The sequence below is a fragment of the Bombus terrestris genome, chromosome 13 (assembly GCF_910591885.1).
Source record: "Bombus terrestris chromosome 13, iyBomTerr1.2, whole genome shotgun sequence".
In the NCBI taxonomy this organism is placed as follows: Eukaryota; Metazoa; Arthropoda; class Insecta; order Hymenoptera; family Apidae; genus Bombus; species Bombus terrestris.
In genome coordinates, this window is record NC_063281.1 from 351519 (window position 1) to 369654 (window position 18136).

The following is an 18136-nucleotide window of genomic DNA, read 5'->3' on the forward strand; positions in this document are numbered from 1 at the left end:
TAAGATCTGTTGAAGTATTTTGTTCTGTACTGTCACAAATATTTTTCGCTGTCATCATTTGGTCTTCTTCTATAAGCAAATTTTCATTACTGTGAGCATTATCTTTTGCTTTTTGTACGGATTCTAATGATATATTTTGTTCAACGTTGTCTGTTGATTTTATATTTTTTTCAGCAGTTGATTTACTAACTGCATCTAATTCCTTCATTTCAATTTTGTTTTCTTTATTTGCATCATCGTCCAAAATATTTCTTATTGAAATATTATCCTTCTTGTTATGATCTTTCTCTGCTTCTTCTAAATTTTTACTTTTTTTATCAACCCATTCTTGCAAATTTTGAGTATCTTGTGACGAAGATTGTGACAAATCATTATACAATGCTGCAATATCTTCCTTCCTTTGTTTCAAAGATTCTTTCTGGTGTTCTGTCAAGCTATTGGCATCAAACATTAAGTCTGTTTTAATGAAAATATAATCCTGTGAATCGGTGTCAATTGATACTTTCTTTTCATAAGAATTTTCTACGTTAGACTGCAATTCTTTTGAAAATTCTTTCAAAACCATCTCCTCATTTTCTACAGTGACGTCTTTTTCCTCCAAGATTTTGTTCAAACTATTAGGAACTAAACTATCCTGACAACTCCCACTAATCGCTTCTTTAATAGTTCTCTGTCTTCTAATTCCTAACTTCATTTCGGCAATTTTTCCTAGCAGTCTTATCTCCGCTTTACGATTTCTGTTTTCACTTTTGATTTTCTGTTGCGTTTCTTCTATACGTTGCGTAAGAAGTTCGATTTGCTTTTGCATCGCGTCGAATGTAGAAGCGGTATTAATGGTTTCGATTTTGTCTTTTCTAATTGAGCTTATCGAGTCTCAACTATTGTTGCTATTTGAGCTCGAAACGCTTGAGAAACTTGGTTTTCTCGCACGGTAATGTAAAAATGAATCCAGATTTCCAGCTTACCGTAGTAGCTATGGCCGTTGAGGATCCTCTGGGGTGTTTCCTCTCTGATTGGCTCTAGATTCCAAATCCTGTTCGTAGGCTTGCTCTGCGCTGACCGTAGTCTTCTCGTCTAGTTTCACCGTAGTAGAACGTTGAAAGTTGCTGCAGGGCTTCGTAGTAACAAAGATTCGCAGTGGTCCGCTGATCCTTCAATCTTCGATGATTTGAAATGCCGAAATTGTAATTTCGTTTTCACTGAAGTGAATGGATCCTGGCAAGATCCATTTTATATAAAATAATAATTTAAACACTTACAGAAAAAAATGTCGATCTCAGAATAAGAGATCGAACTCTTTATTTTTTTCTACACGCTTGTACAATAAATAGTTCGCAACGGTAGACTTTAAGTTTAGGGTGGAATATTGCAGATTCGCTCGGGTGATTTCGGGAGGAGTATTTATATGCCCTTATTTGTTGGAGTGGGAGAAAGACTTTGGTCGTACGGATGCATCATATGATTGGATGTTACTCTGGACTTCGGTTGTACGGATGTATCATGTTTAGGGTGACTGGACGTTACCCTGGCGGTGACTCATGATAAAGCGGTTGGGATTACCTATCTTATCACACAGTGAGGCAAATTTACCCTGTGACAATGCCTTCGTCTTGCATTGTTGTCCTATCATTGGGATGAGCACCGCTAAAGCGCATGACCCAAATGGACACATTGCCCTTAGTATTGTTATGCCAGTACGTTTGTTGCTTATTCGGTTCTGAGATGATAACCACATCGGATCGGATCTTGTAGGCGTACTGGTACATCAAATCTTGTGCCAGTTTACAGCAATTTAAGTTTATTTGTAAGATTTTAATCTTGTCCCGCTAATGAACCCGTAACGTAATGTTGATATTCCCTTATTTCACTGACCTATTTGATTGTATGCGCATATGTAGGGAATACCAGTGAACCTATCACGTGTTTTATATTTCTTCTCCTTCTTTCCTCTATTTTTCAAACCCCGTTATCACCTTCTTGCGTTATCTAATTTCCAGTGTTTGCTCTACATACATCGGCGTATGTGGCTTCATCTTTTTTCTATTTTCTTCTTTCTTCTCCTCGGCTGGTGAGATTTGCTTTCTTTTCGTCGCTTCGATCATTTATCGCCTCCTACTCATTAGGGTTTCCTTGCTGTTGTTCGTTTCCTCTGTATAGCGTGGAAACGTCTGTGTCATTGAAATTCTGCTCTCAAAGATTACTCTCTTGTCCGTTCTACCACTCGTTATCTTTCTTCTCCTTGGCTTGTTAGTCCATTCAGTCAGTGACGTAGCATATCCGTCCATCATTCCTTCAATTTTAGCTATCTTCGAGTCCTTTTTTGAAACCAGAGTATTCATCTTTTTAGGCTGCAGATACTTTCCACTGCATCTATCAATATCTAGGTTAAATGTTTCGGCTTACTTACTTTTATAATCATTGCATTCTCGTCATCTACTAGTTTGGTTTTATCTTTCTTTCCACTATCAATTGCAACATTATTCTTTCTTTTGCTTTTTTTCCTACGTGGAGACTAGGCTGGCGGCTTACACGCCGGCGGTACTATCCGGTGCGATGGGTCGAGCAATTCCTGGCCCAGTGCCCCGGCTCACCGCACTTGTAACATAGATCGGACCGATCGATCGTCGACTCGCAATTCTGCCTCACGTGACCAGTCTCCAGACATTTGAAGCACTGGAGTTTGCGCCCCGAGAGTAGGTGAACCCTCGCCCTCGACCATCCCACCTGCAGTATTCCTTTGCCATCGTCGCCGCTGCAGATCTTCCTCGCCGTCGTCAAAGGGCAGCGGAGCCACACCGAGCCAAGACCACACGAGGTGATTCGGAGCTTGCCTACGTTGACCTCGCCGGCGTGACAACCGCCGCCCGCTTCAGCGACGGCCGCTGCCACCTCCTCTAGGGTGGTCGAGATATCGAGCCGTGTCAGCTTTAACTTCGCCGTCTCACCATTGGTCCCCAAAGTCATGACATCCGTGAACTCTCTCTTGGGTAGAACATCGGCGATTCTCAAATCGGACAGCCTGATCTTCCTCGGAACTCTCGATCTCGTTTCCGCGTAAGTGGAGACCGAATCCTGCAGCGCTACCGCGGCGCACCGTGGGGGTTGGGGGAGGTTAGGCATAATATTTCTGCGCGTGCTTGCACCCGCCCCCTCGTCCCTCCCGTCCGATTCCTTCGAACCTCCACCTTTGTTCTTCTTCTTACTTCCGTCACCTCTATTTCTTGTCCTTTTCTTTTCTTTTCCTATTCTTTCTCCACCGCTGGAATTCCCTGCTCCCTTCGCGGATTTCGAGTGCTTTTCATTTTTTCTGTCTCTTCTTCTGCCCACTTTAGAATCGACGATGTTGGTGAAGTCGTCCACCTCGCTTTCCGAAGACTCGATGATCGATCGCAACCTCGTGGATTTCGCAGCGGGGAGGGCGCTCGTACCTGAGGATACCACTCCCTTGTCTTTAGTTAGCGACGACGACTGCGACGGCAGCAGCCAACGCCGCATTTCGATATTCATACGGCGGAACAGATCCTCGAGTTCTGTCACTGTCGGGTCCTCCGCCCTCTCTTTTTTATCTTTGCTTTTTTTCTTCTCTGTTCCCCGCGTCAGCCGCATCACCGTCTCTTGGAGGCGGCCCTCCTTGCTCTCGAATTGGCACAGCCTCTTCCACGTGCGTGGAATCGCCTCAGGGTACTCTTCTCCCTCCTTTTTCGCCCACCTGTCGTCGCCATGTGAATGGCGATGGTAGCGAAGAGGATTGGTCGGCGTCGTATTTTCGCAGGTGGCGATTACTCGCTCCCGAATTATAGCGCTGGCTGTCCGAATCTTACGGGACGCAATTATTAATCGCTTGACATACATCCACTTTAAGTTCTTGTAGATGACAATCCGCTCCACTTCCTCTATTGCGCGTATTATCTTCGCGTCGAGTTCTGTGGTTGCCTGGCCGAACATTGCTTCCTCCATATCCGACTCGAACGATTGGACAGTATTTCTTTTCCTCTTCTTAGGAGCTGACACGGTTACAAAATCCGCATTACTATCCGTGCTATCGTCGTCCAATGCGGCAATCCTTCGAATCGGGCGCTTCTTCAACCCTGCCAACGAGGAAGAACCAAGCGACGACCTTTCATCATCGGAGCTCTCCCTTCTACGCTCCAACGGCAGCTTGTTCCAAACGTATTCAGACTCGCTCACTTCGGTACGTGACACGTTAGAATCTACGGATGTGCTCCTATTATTCACACTCCCTTCCTCATCACCAGACGCAGAGGCACGTCCAAGGGCCTGGCGGTCCACCCCCGGACGGCCGCGGTTGCACGATGTCGACGCAGCGGGGCCCGCTTGACAACCCTCTACTGCGCCGGTACTGGGGTCTCCCTCCCCTGCACCGTAAACTGTGTTCTTTTTACGTTCCATAACCATATTATTTATTTCAATTTCGCTGAGGTCGTCACCATCAGTTCCAGTCTTAGTGCCACTCACTCTTCCGCACTCTACCCCGGTTAAAACCGGTGTAGGGTGACGGGGAGCCCCAACGAGAAGGTGAGGTGAGTGGTCTTGACAGGTATGGGTCCACCAACTTCTCCGAAATTCTCCGCACCGGATCGGCAAATCAGCGGATGTGCAAAGTCACCGACCGACCGCCACTCGGCTATAGGACAATATCAGATTCATCAGGGTTTCCCACGGCGTGGTACTACGCCACGAGAACCCATACCCGTCTCGTGCTCCCCAATGTAGCCCCAACCTTTTCCTTCTTTTTTTTTTACGTGGGGAAATCCTCATGGACACCCGGCCGCTCATCTGGAAAGCGAAGGGATAGTGTCAGACTCTTAACGACCCCCCACGATCGCCTATCTAATGATTAACTGGAGTGCCTCGAGATATCTTTGGAATTGCTACCAGAGCACTCCTGCGTCTTCTCCCTTTCTGAGGAAGCCAATCCTCATATATAATTCAGGCGTTAGGCTCATAACGCCACCCTCTGAGCGGTCGTGCAAGTCCGAAGAGGTCCCAGAATCTCCTCGGCGTGACGAGTCCTATGACAATCCTTCAGGCTTTTGATGTAAGTACCCTAGAAACTAACAGTAATCGCGTTCTGAATCGATTAAAACAAACTTGGAGACACGTGATTTTTTCATGCTAAACTAGCATTTTTGCACAATGTTGCAGTGCGTGCTCACCTTTTCATACGGAATATTTCGTTGGTTGGCTAGCAAAGAGAGATGCTGCGATGTAGGGTTTGCTATTGTCGCAATTCTAACTCGTTCTACCATGATCACTAGTTGTATTGTTCGCGCTTACATTCGGCTTGCTCGATCTCTTGCGCGTGAGATATTGCGCTCAATATTCTAAGGATGTTGCAAAATTTCGGCAGGCAGGCGTAGCCGGTAGATCCATACATTATTTTTCCTATTCATTGAAGGACGATGTAGGGTCCATTTTCCGGGGCAAATGTACGTTAAGCAAAGCCTCCCAAATTTTGCTGAGTTTTAGTGGTAACTCTAAAACACGTTCCTTGTTAAGTTACCGTTTCTCGGCGTACGAAGTTATACGTAAAGAAGTCTTGTCGAATGTCTCTCCTAATAATTGCGTTGCCTCATTGTCTATTCTAATTGCCGAAGTTTCTATCTGCGATTGTACCTCGTCAAATTTATCGTAAAGGCCTTCGTTGATCTTCACGCGCTTCTCGAGTGCTGTTATATCAGTCTTACCGACTGCTATTATGTTACTGATAAATGTTGACTATACGTATTTTTTTAACAATGTCATCTTCGATTTAACTAATCGCGTTTCGCTATTAATGCTTTTAATTGAACCCTTATCATATCGAAATTTACGCAAGGTAAAGACAAGGAAGGACAAGACTCACGTTAAGAAGATGGAATCAGATCAGTGCTGCTGGATTGCTCCTTCCAAGCATGCTTGGTCCAGGTTCTCATTACTGCGTCTTTGCACAGATTGCTATCTCGTTCAGGAAGGTGCAATGTCAAGTCAACTTCACTTATCCCTATTTGTCTATCTACCGAACTGGTCTGATTTAAAGCTTCTTCTTCCTCTGAAACCTAAGGAGAATTCCAACTCCGACCGTAACTTCCACAATCCATAGCAGAAAGAGAATAGCAAAGTTAACATCCTTAGAGTCGGAAAATTATTCATAAATTATTAATAAAAAATATAATATAAATAAATATAAAATAAAATATATAGTAAAAATAAAATAAAAATAGAGAAAGAAGGAAAGAAAACAGATTAGATTTAAATGTACGCAAGAAAAATTAAGAACCGCTATACAAACAATAAAAGATGATCGTGTGAGTGTCAATAGAGCATATAAGGTATTCACTATTCCCAGGGTAGTAACGTAATTAATAAATTAAAGAAGCATGTATCTCTTCAAAGGATAATGGATTCTTTATCCGTACTAAATCAGGAAGTAATACGGATTGAGAAGTGGATTATAGATAAAACCAAAGTTGTTTTTCCTATATGAATTTGTGAAGTGCAAGACATAATAAGGGTTACAGTAGTAAAAGACACAAAAATTAGTACAATAAACAGATCGCGGTGCACCATTTAAAAAAGGTAAACCTGGTAGAAAATGGATGGAGTTGTTTTCAATATCCCTGAATTAGATAGAAAAATTGATATAATTTCAAAGGCTCGGGCCTCAGTTATAAAAGTAGGTAATCAGGAGTAATTTTTCAAATTGAAATCTTATTTGAAATTTATTAATAGAGAAGAAATTCTGCAATATCCTATGTTAAGTACCTCTATATGTGACACTCTATATAAACTAGAATCCATCTCTTGGTTAAGATGGTCACTAGCTGTGTAAATATAATTAATCGGACTGCAATAATCCTAAGAAACGATCATAAAATTAAACGCTTTTACTTTACCGTCAAGGCCCTTAATTGCTGCAGCATATCTTTCAAATCAAGACGTTCCTTAGGGTTATTGTTCAAACCAGTAAAAAATGGGAACATCGGGGTTTTCCCACGTTCAACGGTCGTTTCCAGCCGCAAGTGACCGGTGGTGCAGCGACCAGCGACTATCACTGGTTCAGTATACCGCCATCACAGAACATGACTGGGGTGTGTTTTTTGATCAGTCATCATCTTCACATGTATTGCTGACTCCGTTCCTTCAATGTCTTAACTTATATCAGTCGACATATTAACTGTTATACCAAAACTGGTATTCTACGAGAAGAAATTGTCGGAATAAAAACTATATATTGTAATCTGTTAATTCAGTATTATAATCGCGTCCCCCGCGAATCGGTCGAACATCCTAGAAGAACATTTAACTCGGATGAAGAAGGCTTTTTAACATGTTCAAAATCTGGAAAGCTGTGGTGACGAAACAGGTAGGGAAATGTGTATAAAATTGCTTCTAGATCAGAAGAAGAGCGTATCACTGCTCTGTGTATTTTTTCTGCCAAAAGAGAAACTATTAATCCAATAGTAGTTTGCCAGCACAAAAATATTCTTCAATATATAGTTAATTCTGCATCAGCTCATTTTGCAATTGGTCGAAGCGACCAAGCGAGTGCAACATTTTACAAATACATAGCAAATCTTTTTTATCCTTTGCTTATAAAAAATAAAACTATCTTCCCGGTACTATTACTTGTGAATGGTCATAAACGAAGACCTTTACAATCTTTGCATTGAGAAATGAATTATATTGTCTTGTTTATTTTCTAATGCTCATATATTACAATCATGTGATGTATCAATTTTTCGACTATTAAAAAATATTTAGAAAACAGTAGTTGCAAAATGTAAGCACACAACAACTAAATTTTTTAGTAATTAGTATTAGCAATTTAGTATTAGTAAAGCAAATTTTGCTCCTATATTTTGTGAAGTTTTTCAAGATATAAAGCCAGAAGAAATAATATGTGCCTGATCGAATAAATTATGAAAAATGTATTTCAAGGAGACAAGAAATAGACATATTTGTAATAAGTACAAATGGAAAACAAAAGCTTTGTAAAAATTATTATGTCACGATCCATAAAATCATTAATGCTGAATTATCGATCGAAACCGTAAGATTTTTTGAAGACATTTTCAAAAACCTTTAGCTGAAGAAGAAGAATGAACTTGAAGGAGAGGAGAACTTGTTCACGCTTTGAAAAAAATAATAAATTAAAATCCTTGGACAATGAAAATGTTGAAAGTTTCAAGATGATAATTTTGCGTTGAAACAAGGTGCATCCTCATCATTTGAAACACAGCAATAGCAACAAACACATATATTTAGCAGAGTATTAGATTTATATTTACAAAATATTTCAAATATCTTTAAATGAAGATCTCAAAATTCTGTTTGAAACTATTGAAAACTTGATGGTAAATCATTTTATTAATGATCTTGTACTAGAAAATGAGGAAGTAATTGAGTGTAGTAGTTTATGTAGTTAACATATATAAAAAACGTAATCTTGTACTAATAGATAAAAATAATAACATTGATATTGATGAGCATAATAATACGATGGTAAATAGTACCTACATCAGAATGCAGGCAAAATGACAAAATCGTTTTAATGTGGATGATTCCTGGCATGAATATCTGCTTTGCCCACAAATGATTGCTCCAGCAATTAGAAATAAAACAACAGTTCCATTTGCTATTACATATGAAAAATGGAAACAATATTACAACAAGAAAAAAAGGAATTGGCAGAATAAGAAAAATTAGAAAGAAAATATGAAGGACAAGCAAATAGGGTTGAAATGAAAACACAAAAATGGAGTAGAGAGAAAAAATAAGCATGTGGACATAGTGAGTGCATATTCATACGGCATAATATTTACGAAAAATATTTATAATGTTTACAATGTGTTAAAAAAATATTTAAATACTTATAATGATTGTAATTTATCTCTATGTAACTTTTTATTTAATTGACAGTACATTATTCTAATGTCAGACATTAATCTAATTGTTATTCATTTGTATATAATAAAACATAACACAAGAATTTTATTTAAATTTTTATTTGCTCCAGCTTCTGTTCTAATTTTTCTGTATATTGCCGGTTACAACGCTGTGTTTACTTTCCTACACCTTGAACTTGTGCATGTGCGCCAATTGTTTTCACTGACACTGGAGTAATGCTCAACGTCAATCAACGGATTTTGTGATTTTGTACCATTTCTCATTATTTTTTCTCTTACAGTATGTCATGACTAAAAAAGTCATCTGTGAAGGACAACTCTGCGGTTTCTGAACTAGTTGCTTGCAGTAAATCACACCCGGAAAGTTTTTGTCAACATTGTTCTCACTTATGGGATGTTAGTTGACTTCTTATATGTAGCGAAAAATTACCGATAACGACGATTTGTTTGTGAAGATTAAGGATTTCTTTGAAGTTTTCGAAACTGGAGAAGGTATTAAAAGTCTTCTAATCAAATCTAAAAATGTTAAACAATGGACTGATTAATGTTAATAATAGAGTTTCTAAATTGGAATCTGCTATGAACTTTAATGAAGAAGCTGTGCTTGTAAAAATTAACTAATAAAATTAATTAATTAAATTAATAAACATTAATTGTTTAATTAATTAATCAAAATACAAATTAATTAATGTGCAGTTAACAGTATTTTGGCGAAAATCATTCCTACTGTAGATTTTGGTAATTATTGTATTAAGAGTAGAAGAAGGGACTACTGATTTTCTTCGTCCAGCTTGTTTAATTTTTGCATCCCCCGACATATCGAAATTAATACTAAATAACACAAGGATATAGAGCGTTTTCAGAACCGTTCAGGATTTAACAATAAAACAACGGACTTATTTTAATAAACTCAGGGTAGAAGTGCGGAATGCCAACGATAATAATAAAACAATTAGATATTTTAATGGTTTGCCATAAATTGCTATTAGACCTACTCCACCAAAAAACTACTAATTGAACTAAACATTTGTTATCTTATATAATGGAACGAATCCGATAATACCATCAATGTTGCGACCTATCAACTAGGCAGCGATCAATCAGGTGCAACTGTCCGATTGCGGTCAAGGACCTTGTACGATATTATCGCCCAAAGTGGAGGTAGATTAAAGACGCAGAGTAATCCTGTATTTAGTTGATTTATTTGGATCGTTTTGTAATACACAGAAGAGTATATACTGTACGTAACGGAGTTTAACTTAGATATTTTCCTGATGGCTCGTGCTTGATAACCGATTTGTGCTTACATCCTAGCTCTCCGTCCAGGGGGGTGTCCTTTGTCTATCTCCTGCGAGGTGGGAATCTATTTTCATCTAATCTTGTAATTGTCGAACCATCGTGGGCGTATCTCATGTGGCCCGTCTTGCGCGTACATGGTCGAGAGTGTGTAGAGTAACGTCCTTTTCTAATGTCGCGTTCTCATCGGGTGTTGATGTTTTGAACAAGAGGTTTACTTTAGAGCGGATCCATCGAGCACTTAGGGTGCCACTTAGCCTCTCGACGAGGTCCGCATTGTAAATCTTACAACTTACGAGGTGAGAATTTCTAACTTCCCAAAAAAGCAGATGTACTGTTCGTGTCGAAAACTGATATCACCGACGAAATACAGAACGCTGTATCACCTTATGTATCACCTTATAGAAATTTTTGTCGTACTTTCTGAAATACCGATCGTATAAAAGAGAAAGCTTTTGCTCTGCGATTTACAGTGGTAAATTTAGGAATTATTTTCCACCCAATTATTATCAGACCAAAATTGGTAAAGTCAATAGAAGTAGAAATATGGTATATACGATATGGTAGAAATATTGCCTAAAAGCATAGTTGTCAAATCACATCTTAGAAGACTGTTACATCTCTCGCGCAATTGCCATATTTCTGAAAAATTCAATTTCGCTTGAAACAATTGTTTACTTCAGTGGTTCGTAACCCACACGTAAGTCAATGTTGGTGTTATTCGAATAACAAATATTTAGTGTGTATATTTATATGTCCGTAATAAATCTCTTCCCTCCAAATTTGAAGGTTGTGAATGAGTGATCTAAATATATATTTGACACATTTAAATTACAGGATTTAAATTTTGAGTTCAATTTTGGTTATCCGCGACGACAAAAAATTATTTAAAGAGGGTTTGTGGTAAGCAACGGGATGCAAATTTCGGGTTTATTTATAGCATCGCTCGCTTTTAACACTAAACCTATCAGTGTTGATAAAATTGTCCGTTTTCAAATTTCTACACAAATTTAATCATATTTAAACGTTATCATATCGCTTCATAATTTATGACTTTTCATAAAACATGCATACAATATATTTTTCGGTATTTACCTCTAGTTTGCTTTTCTTTTTCTATGAAAAAATTGTATTTTGTTCTGTATTGTATTCTACCGCGGGCGGTTAATTTGACCAGTCAACAAAATATTTCTTTACTCTTAAAATAAATAAAATAAGTACAAAAGCCTATCTCAAGGTCAGATGACAAACAAAATCATTAATAAGAAATAATAGCAACCGCTATGCCCGTAATCTTGTTATAAACCATAATCCATCCGTCGATCAAGATGACCACCAGGTGTCAAAACATATGAACTCAAGCCTATAATATAATAATCCTAAGGAACCGCCATAAAATTTAGTATTTTTACGGTCAACTGTTACTAACATTTTAAAAGTCGAGAAGTTTCTTAGGATTATTCCTCATTCTGATAAAACACGGGAAACACAGGTAAACAGGTAACACGGATAAAACACAGGTTTTTCTCCATGTTCAACGGTCAATTCCATGCTCGAGCAACCGTTGATAGAGAACGGACAGCACCCATCAATATTTTCGTATAAATATCGCAGTCACAGACCATTTCTTACTTGCTATCGTCCTTTCGACCAGAATACATCTCAGTTTGTTAGTCAATCAGTCGATCTAAACTTGTTATCTCTAAAACTCACACAGAAAGCACCTCAGGACGTTTTGTGTAAAGTTGTTATAAAAGGAAAATAATAGAAAAAGGATATATTCCGTACATTGTGTTATTCTGTGATTAATATTTACCCTAAAAGTGTCAAGACTTAAAAAAAAAATTATTTAAAAAAACAACGGACATAGAAGACTGTTCTGTGTGCAATGAAGAAGAAATTTCAGCGACTGAAAACAGCGTGGAAACTCATGAAACGTTATTTACAACCAAATCAGAGTTGAATATTATAAACAAACGTTCACGTCCAGGGCAAAAAGGAAAGAAATTATCGTTGCTGTCGTTGACAGCAGAGAGTGAAATTGATGTAGAGAACGAACGTGTCGAAACTGGGCCTGATGGAACAGTTTGGAAAGAAATGAAAAAGAAGAAAAGATGCAAGTCCCAAACCTGACAGAACATCAGTTCATAATATTTTTAGAGATATGCTAAACGGCATATAATGAAAGGACAAGCAAAAACGGCATTTTATCTTATCATAGATCACCGTATAAGGGATCACATAATAAGATGCACAGAAGAAGAAGTATTTAAAGTATTGGGAACTAGGTGCGAGCTAGATACAACAAAACCAGATGTCTTATATAAAAAGAATTTAAATGTCTTATATTTGTGGAATAAAATTTGGAGCCCTGCATTTTTTCAAAAACAATGAGCAGGAATGACTTTGCTGAAATTATGAGCTTTATACGATTTGGTAAGAAGAGTGAAAGAGGTCGATTTTTATGAACCAATAAATCTGCTATGGTATCTACAGTATGGGACCGATCTATAGGAAATTCACAAAATTGTTATATACCTGGTGCATACATTACTTTTATATAAAGAATCGTGGGAAAGAACCATGCAATAAAACTATCAACAAGTTCAGATTCATTGCTACAAAAATCTAGTGGTGTAAAAAATTGTAAAGGTTACAAAACTACGAAAATCTGTTCAAAATACGAGAAATATATATGCGGCAAATGTACCTTTGATAATAAGATAATTTGTAAAAAATGCAGCAAATTTGAATAAGATATATCTCTATATAAATAAAAGTGTAATTTTGTTTAAGTTCATAATTACACAAAATTAAACAAAATCAATTAAACAAAAATCAATTAGAAATTAAACAAAAATCAATTTGGAAGAAATTTTATGAAAGTTCATCATTTTACATACATTTAGTTATAAATTAACCATTGTCTAAGTTAAATTATAAAAATTATTGCTTCTTTAATCACCGGTGATTTTGACCGCACACGAAAATGGTTTACACGAAGTGTCGGTAGGTTTAGTGTTAAAATTAACGCAATGTAACAATTTTTTTCTGGTAAATGTACTATGTGACGTAAATGAATTCGGCAGTAGAAGTGTAAGAAGGAATGAAAAAGAAAAAGAAAATATAAAAACCGCAATATCCTTAATTTTTAAAATGTACGTACTACTTGTCCCATTATCATCAGTAGACGTGTCGTGTTTGAACTCATTTTAATCGGAAGAATCTCAACTATCCACTGGTTCAAATTTTGAATATTATCTAGCAATTTGTTTTACTTATGATATTACTCCAAGATGCATATATCGCGTTTTCTTGCGTCACATTTATTTTTATGAAATTATCGATAATTATCTGATACATCTGCTAATGTATTGATGTACGTTTCATACTTACAGTGATTGGAATAACAAAAAGTAATCCCATTATTAACAATTTATTATCTTTACGAACACTCTGAACCCGATAATCGCTGCGACACTCACCGGAGCTATGATAACCGAGTCAGGTGTTGCTTGCGCGAAGACAGTGTACGACGCAAAAAAAGGAACGAAAATGACGATCGCGTTTATAAACACACGGATCGGTCGACGCTTCGAACAAAAAATTCAAAGGATGGATCGTTCCGTTGGTAACGATAAATAGCGACGCGACTGTCACGTAAAATAAAAAAGATCGAAGATGAAAATAAAAAAAAAGAGAATTTATTCACTAACACCTTGATTACAACAATGATAATTTAGTTCCGAGCTCCAGCTGTGACTTTCCAAAACTGAAGCTCTTACAACTCGACTTTCGGTCGGATTCGATTATTTTTCCTTTGCCGCCCCTCAATATCCCCACTATCTACGCGTATGTATCCATTCTCCACGGGACTGCTGTCGAACATTCGGCGGAAGGACCATTGTGATATTGATGGCTCATTAGGTACTTCGCTTTGGCGATATACATTGTTGATGAGTGCCGCCACATCTTTATATCCGTTTTCAGCCATTCGTATTCAGCCATCGGTTTTGAAGTGTACCGGTTGTGACACTACCGTGGTTTGATTCCTTAACACGTTTTGATATTCGTTTGATACTGATGATGAGACAAATATCAAATGAATATTAATGATATAAGGTATCATTGATAAATGACGATACTGTACCGATTTTCATATTGTATGGTTGTTACGATCTGGTCTTGATCTTCAGTAACCGTCATGTGTTACTTCAGATATCGAATCTTAGATTTCTCGAATTATATTTAAATCAAAGCTGTAGTTGCTGCCACCAGAAATAGTCGTTAAACTATTTCGATTAGTTCGACTATCATTCGTTATTTCGAAACGAGACGAATGACTGAATGGAATAGTTTCAGAAACTTGTCGCATCTTTCTAAAGCTCGGCACTATTCTAAATATTCCAGAGGAATCTTCAACCTCAAAATATCACTACCAAATAGAAACCGAAGAGCAATTTGAAAAACACTATCGCGCTATGAGTGTAAAAATTGTGATGTGGGTCTATGTGTCGTACCGTGCTTTAAAATACATCACACTCAATTGTATTATTAATTATTAAAGTGAATTATTAAAGTTAAAGTATATGCATCATATCTTTAAGAAAAATTATAATTTAATTATCAAAAACTTCATTCCAGTAGTGCTATATCGTTTACGCGTAATTCGTGTCAAACTCTAGCATACAAAGAAACAGCCCGCATAAAATTCAAGTCTAGTTTTTCAAGATGCGATATATAAAAGATTGTACAGTCTAATGGAGGAACGCAATATACAAGTAGAAAATTTAGTGATTTTGGAAAAAATTGGGATTTTAAAAATACCACCTCGTTTGCAAGATATTTATAAAGCAACGGAATGGTCGAAGGACATATTCAGACTGTTAAACGTATATTGAAGAAGGCGAAATTTGATAATAAAGATCCATATCGATTCCTATTAGAATATAGATATCTACTAACGTTCAATATGAATTATAAAAATACGAAAGACAATGATTATGAAACAGAGACAAATTGTGGGGCAGACAAATCACACAAAAAAAGTATTTTAGTAGAAAAACAAAAACTCTTTCGGATTTCTCGGTTGATGATAAGTTTAGAATACAAAATGAGAAAAATAAAGTGTTTGATAAATCGGGAATATCTTGTAACATTTTAACAAAATCGGAAAGAATTGTTAATCGATACAAGAAACACATTATGCGCGATTCGAATAATAGTAAATTCAAGATTGTTAAACAGGAAATAAATGAAAACACACTATCTATTAGTAATAATATTGTAAGAAGCGAACTAAATACAGTACTAAACTGAGAATAGGTAGTAAGAAGAAAATGCGATAGGCCTTAAGAATAGTCAAACAGATGTAAAAATAAAAGATGAGAAGCTGAAAAAAGCAATAGTCTAACGAAAACATCTAATTATTTAAAAGGTTACGTTTTAAAATACAAATTTTATATTATCTTATTTTAAGATGCCAAGATTAAGGTTCTTTATTTTGTTCAAAAAATATATGAGTATGTGTACGTGATAGAGTCAGCATGGCGCTGACCAAGAGACTGAGCATCTCTATTGTAAGATATGTTCTAGGATAACGGTTTTATATCGTATTATAGTATTATCATAATTTTATTACAAAACATAATAGACGTCGATAGCGGAGCGAACGTGTCGTACAATTGCTTATCTGTTGCTACTGACGTATGTATTGTTAAATTATTCTTGTAATAGTTCAAAATACCCTAAATAATTTTTTTCACAACTGATTAAATTAGTGACAGCTAAACGGGGATCCCATCTAAATTATAAGGAGACCCCCATTCGTTTACTATTTACATTTTTCAAATCTATGATGTATATGTAAGAAATTAATTACAGGATGTTATTCCACATATGTTAAGAATACCAAACGTCCAATAGGATTTAATGTCAACATCGTTCAAATTGTACACATCATCTACTGTCGATTCAACCTGAAATAGTTATAAATAACGAATGTATTATCGATATGTTTACTGTTCAGTATCGCAGTGTATATGTCTCTGACTTTGACTTTTGATTTTCCTTAAATGACATTCAAAGTATTATCTATACATTTAGCCTTCTTATTGATATCAGCGATGTATTCCCTAAACTGAATTCTTTCGATAATACGAATGGCTCAGTATATGATTCCGTTCCTCCTATCTTTTTCAAATATTGTAGTTTTATTTTAGCTGGACTGTATTGGATTATCTTCAACAAATTCTGGAATTCTCATTCAGAATTTATTTGAATTCTGGAATTTTTCCAACTTATCGGAAAACCTTCTCATAGTTACACCTATTCTTAAATTAGAAAATGCTTCAGATGTTGTAAACTATAGCCCGTTTCTATACCCAGTCTAATGGTCTGAGGTGGGGTTTGATGTAAGGTGCCCAAGAAATACTCTCGATGTTCAACAATATAATTTATTTAACAATCAACAGTCAACAACCAACAATCAAGAATCAACAATCCTCGCTTCTCGACTGTGTTTGCTTCGCTGTTACACTTGACCCTTCGCGCTCCGCTGTTCAAAACCGAATGAATCATTGGACAGATTCTTTTCTTTTGTTGTCCCTCGATATCCTCACTCCGCACGCGTTCGTTAGACATCCGCGACCGTTGCCGCCTACGCATTCTTCTGAATATTCGGCGGAAGGACTGTAGGGGTATCAATAGCACATTAGGCATGTCTGCCTTAGGTTTTGATGATATTATGCTTTGTGTCGCGAAGTCATCGGAAAATTCCGTCATCGAGTGACGCCACAGGTCTTTGAAAATATCGTTACCGATAAAGTTGGTTTTATTATTATTTATTATTATTCTTAATCTCGAATTTTAGTTTTCTCAATTGACGCTTGAATCAAAAGAGTAGTTGATGCTACCAGAAATAGTCGTTAAATTACTTCGATTAGTTCGACCCTCGTTCGTTATTTCGAAATAAGGCGAACGATTGTATAGGACAGATTCAAGAACTTGTCGCGCCTTTCTAAAGCACAACACTATTTGGAATTTCCAAACTGTTGTATTCTTGATATTCTATTTTGTTAATATGACGGTAATAGTAGCGTCAACTAGCGTATCAATGCGACTGGCAAATAGGCTCCACGTTTTGGCTGTGTCCAGGAGTACTAGCACGGGAAGGATTAAAGTTTTCTTGCTTATATGCGAAGTGTATAGGTATAGTTAGTTAGTTGTGAGGGATAGTGCTACTGCTGGTGTAGATGTCGCTGCTGGGGTATTGCTGCTTTCCTTTTCATTTTTGTATCGTGAAAGAAAAATCGAACTACGGTCGCCGGGATTTGAATCCGGGTCTCGAACGTTCGTAACCTAAGGCGCTAATCATTGCGTTGCCGTCATCCGACACTAGTTGGTGTCGAGTGCCGCTACATATGTATTGTCCATCGCACTTTGGAAATATCGCACTAAACAATCTAAATATAATTGTTTGAAGACTGACTTCTTGATGTTAACTCTGACTTTTAAAATCTTCAACTTCTCAAAAACCACTGCTGTAACTGAACTCAACTTGATATTAACTCACCATTAATTCTTTACTCAACTTCGAACTGACTGACTGACTCTTTACTCTAAGTGGCTAAAAACTATCATGGGATAATTGTCATGTGACGGTTTATTCCACGAATACGCGGAATTTTGACACGTAATTGTTTCTACGAACACTGCAATTTTCACTTTTTGCTGGTGTTCTTCCAAAAGCGTTAGGGTTTCTTTTCTCCGCTGATGTGGCTTTCGTGGAAATGTTTCTGAGGTTTTCCTTTTTTGAAGCCCTTGCTATTGCATTCCTCTTGCAGTTTCAATTTCTGCTGATGATAATTCGCACTCCTGGACACGTAGTTACCTTTGCTGATGTCGATACTTGATCCCTTGGTGCGTGGCAG

The 18136-nt window shown here is 37.2% G+C and overlaps 1 protein-coding gene and 1 long non-coding RNA gene across 2 annotated transcripts; both read right to left on the reverse strand.

The window, feature by feature from the left end:
- Nucleotides 1–973: 973 nt before the first annotated feature.
- LOC105666892 lies at nucleotides 974–5398 on the reverse strand. Its single transcript, XM_048411521.1, has 5 exons — nucleotides 5299–5398; nucleotides 2592–4550; nucleotides 2202–2380; nucleotides 1591–1826; nucleotides 974–1151 (listed from the first exon to the last, which is right to left on the reverse strand). The coding sequence occupies exons 1-5, from the start codon at nucleotides 5396–5398 to the stop codon at nucleotides 974–976; spliced, it is 2652 nt and encodes an 883-aa protein (XP_048267478.1).
- Nucleotides 5399–9945: 4547 nt separating this feature from the next.
- On the reverse strand, nucleotides 9946–14809 carry LOC110120181. The gene is made up of 3 exons (XR_007226088.1): nucleotides 13602–14809; nucleotides 10604–10847; nucleotides 9946–10514 (listed from the first exon to the last, which is right to left on the reverse strand). It is a non-coding gene; the product is annotated as an uncharacterized LOC110120181 (long non-coding RNA).
- Between the last annotated feature and the right edge of the window lie 3327 nt (nucleotides 14810–18136).

What these genes read in the sequence shown, in the direction of transcription:
- LOC105666892 (XM_048411521.1), bottom strand. Translation starts at nt 5,398, where the DNA reads ATGTATGGATCTACCGGCTACGCCTGCCTGCCGAAATTTTGCAACATC. An exon ending in AGAGATCGAGCAAGCCGAAT is followed by an intron (nt 4,551 to 5,298) that starts GTAAGCGCGAAC and finishes ATACCTGTCAAG; the next exon opens with ACCACTCACCTCACCTTCTC. An exon ending in GTGGTAGAACGGACAAGAGA is followed by an intron (nt 1,827 to 2,201) that starts GTAATCTTTGAG and finishes CGGGTTCATTAG; the next exon opens with CGGGACAAGATTAAAATCTT.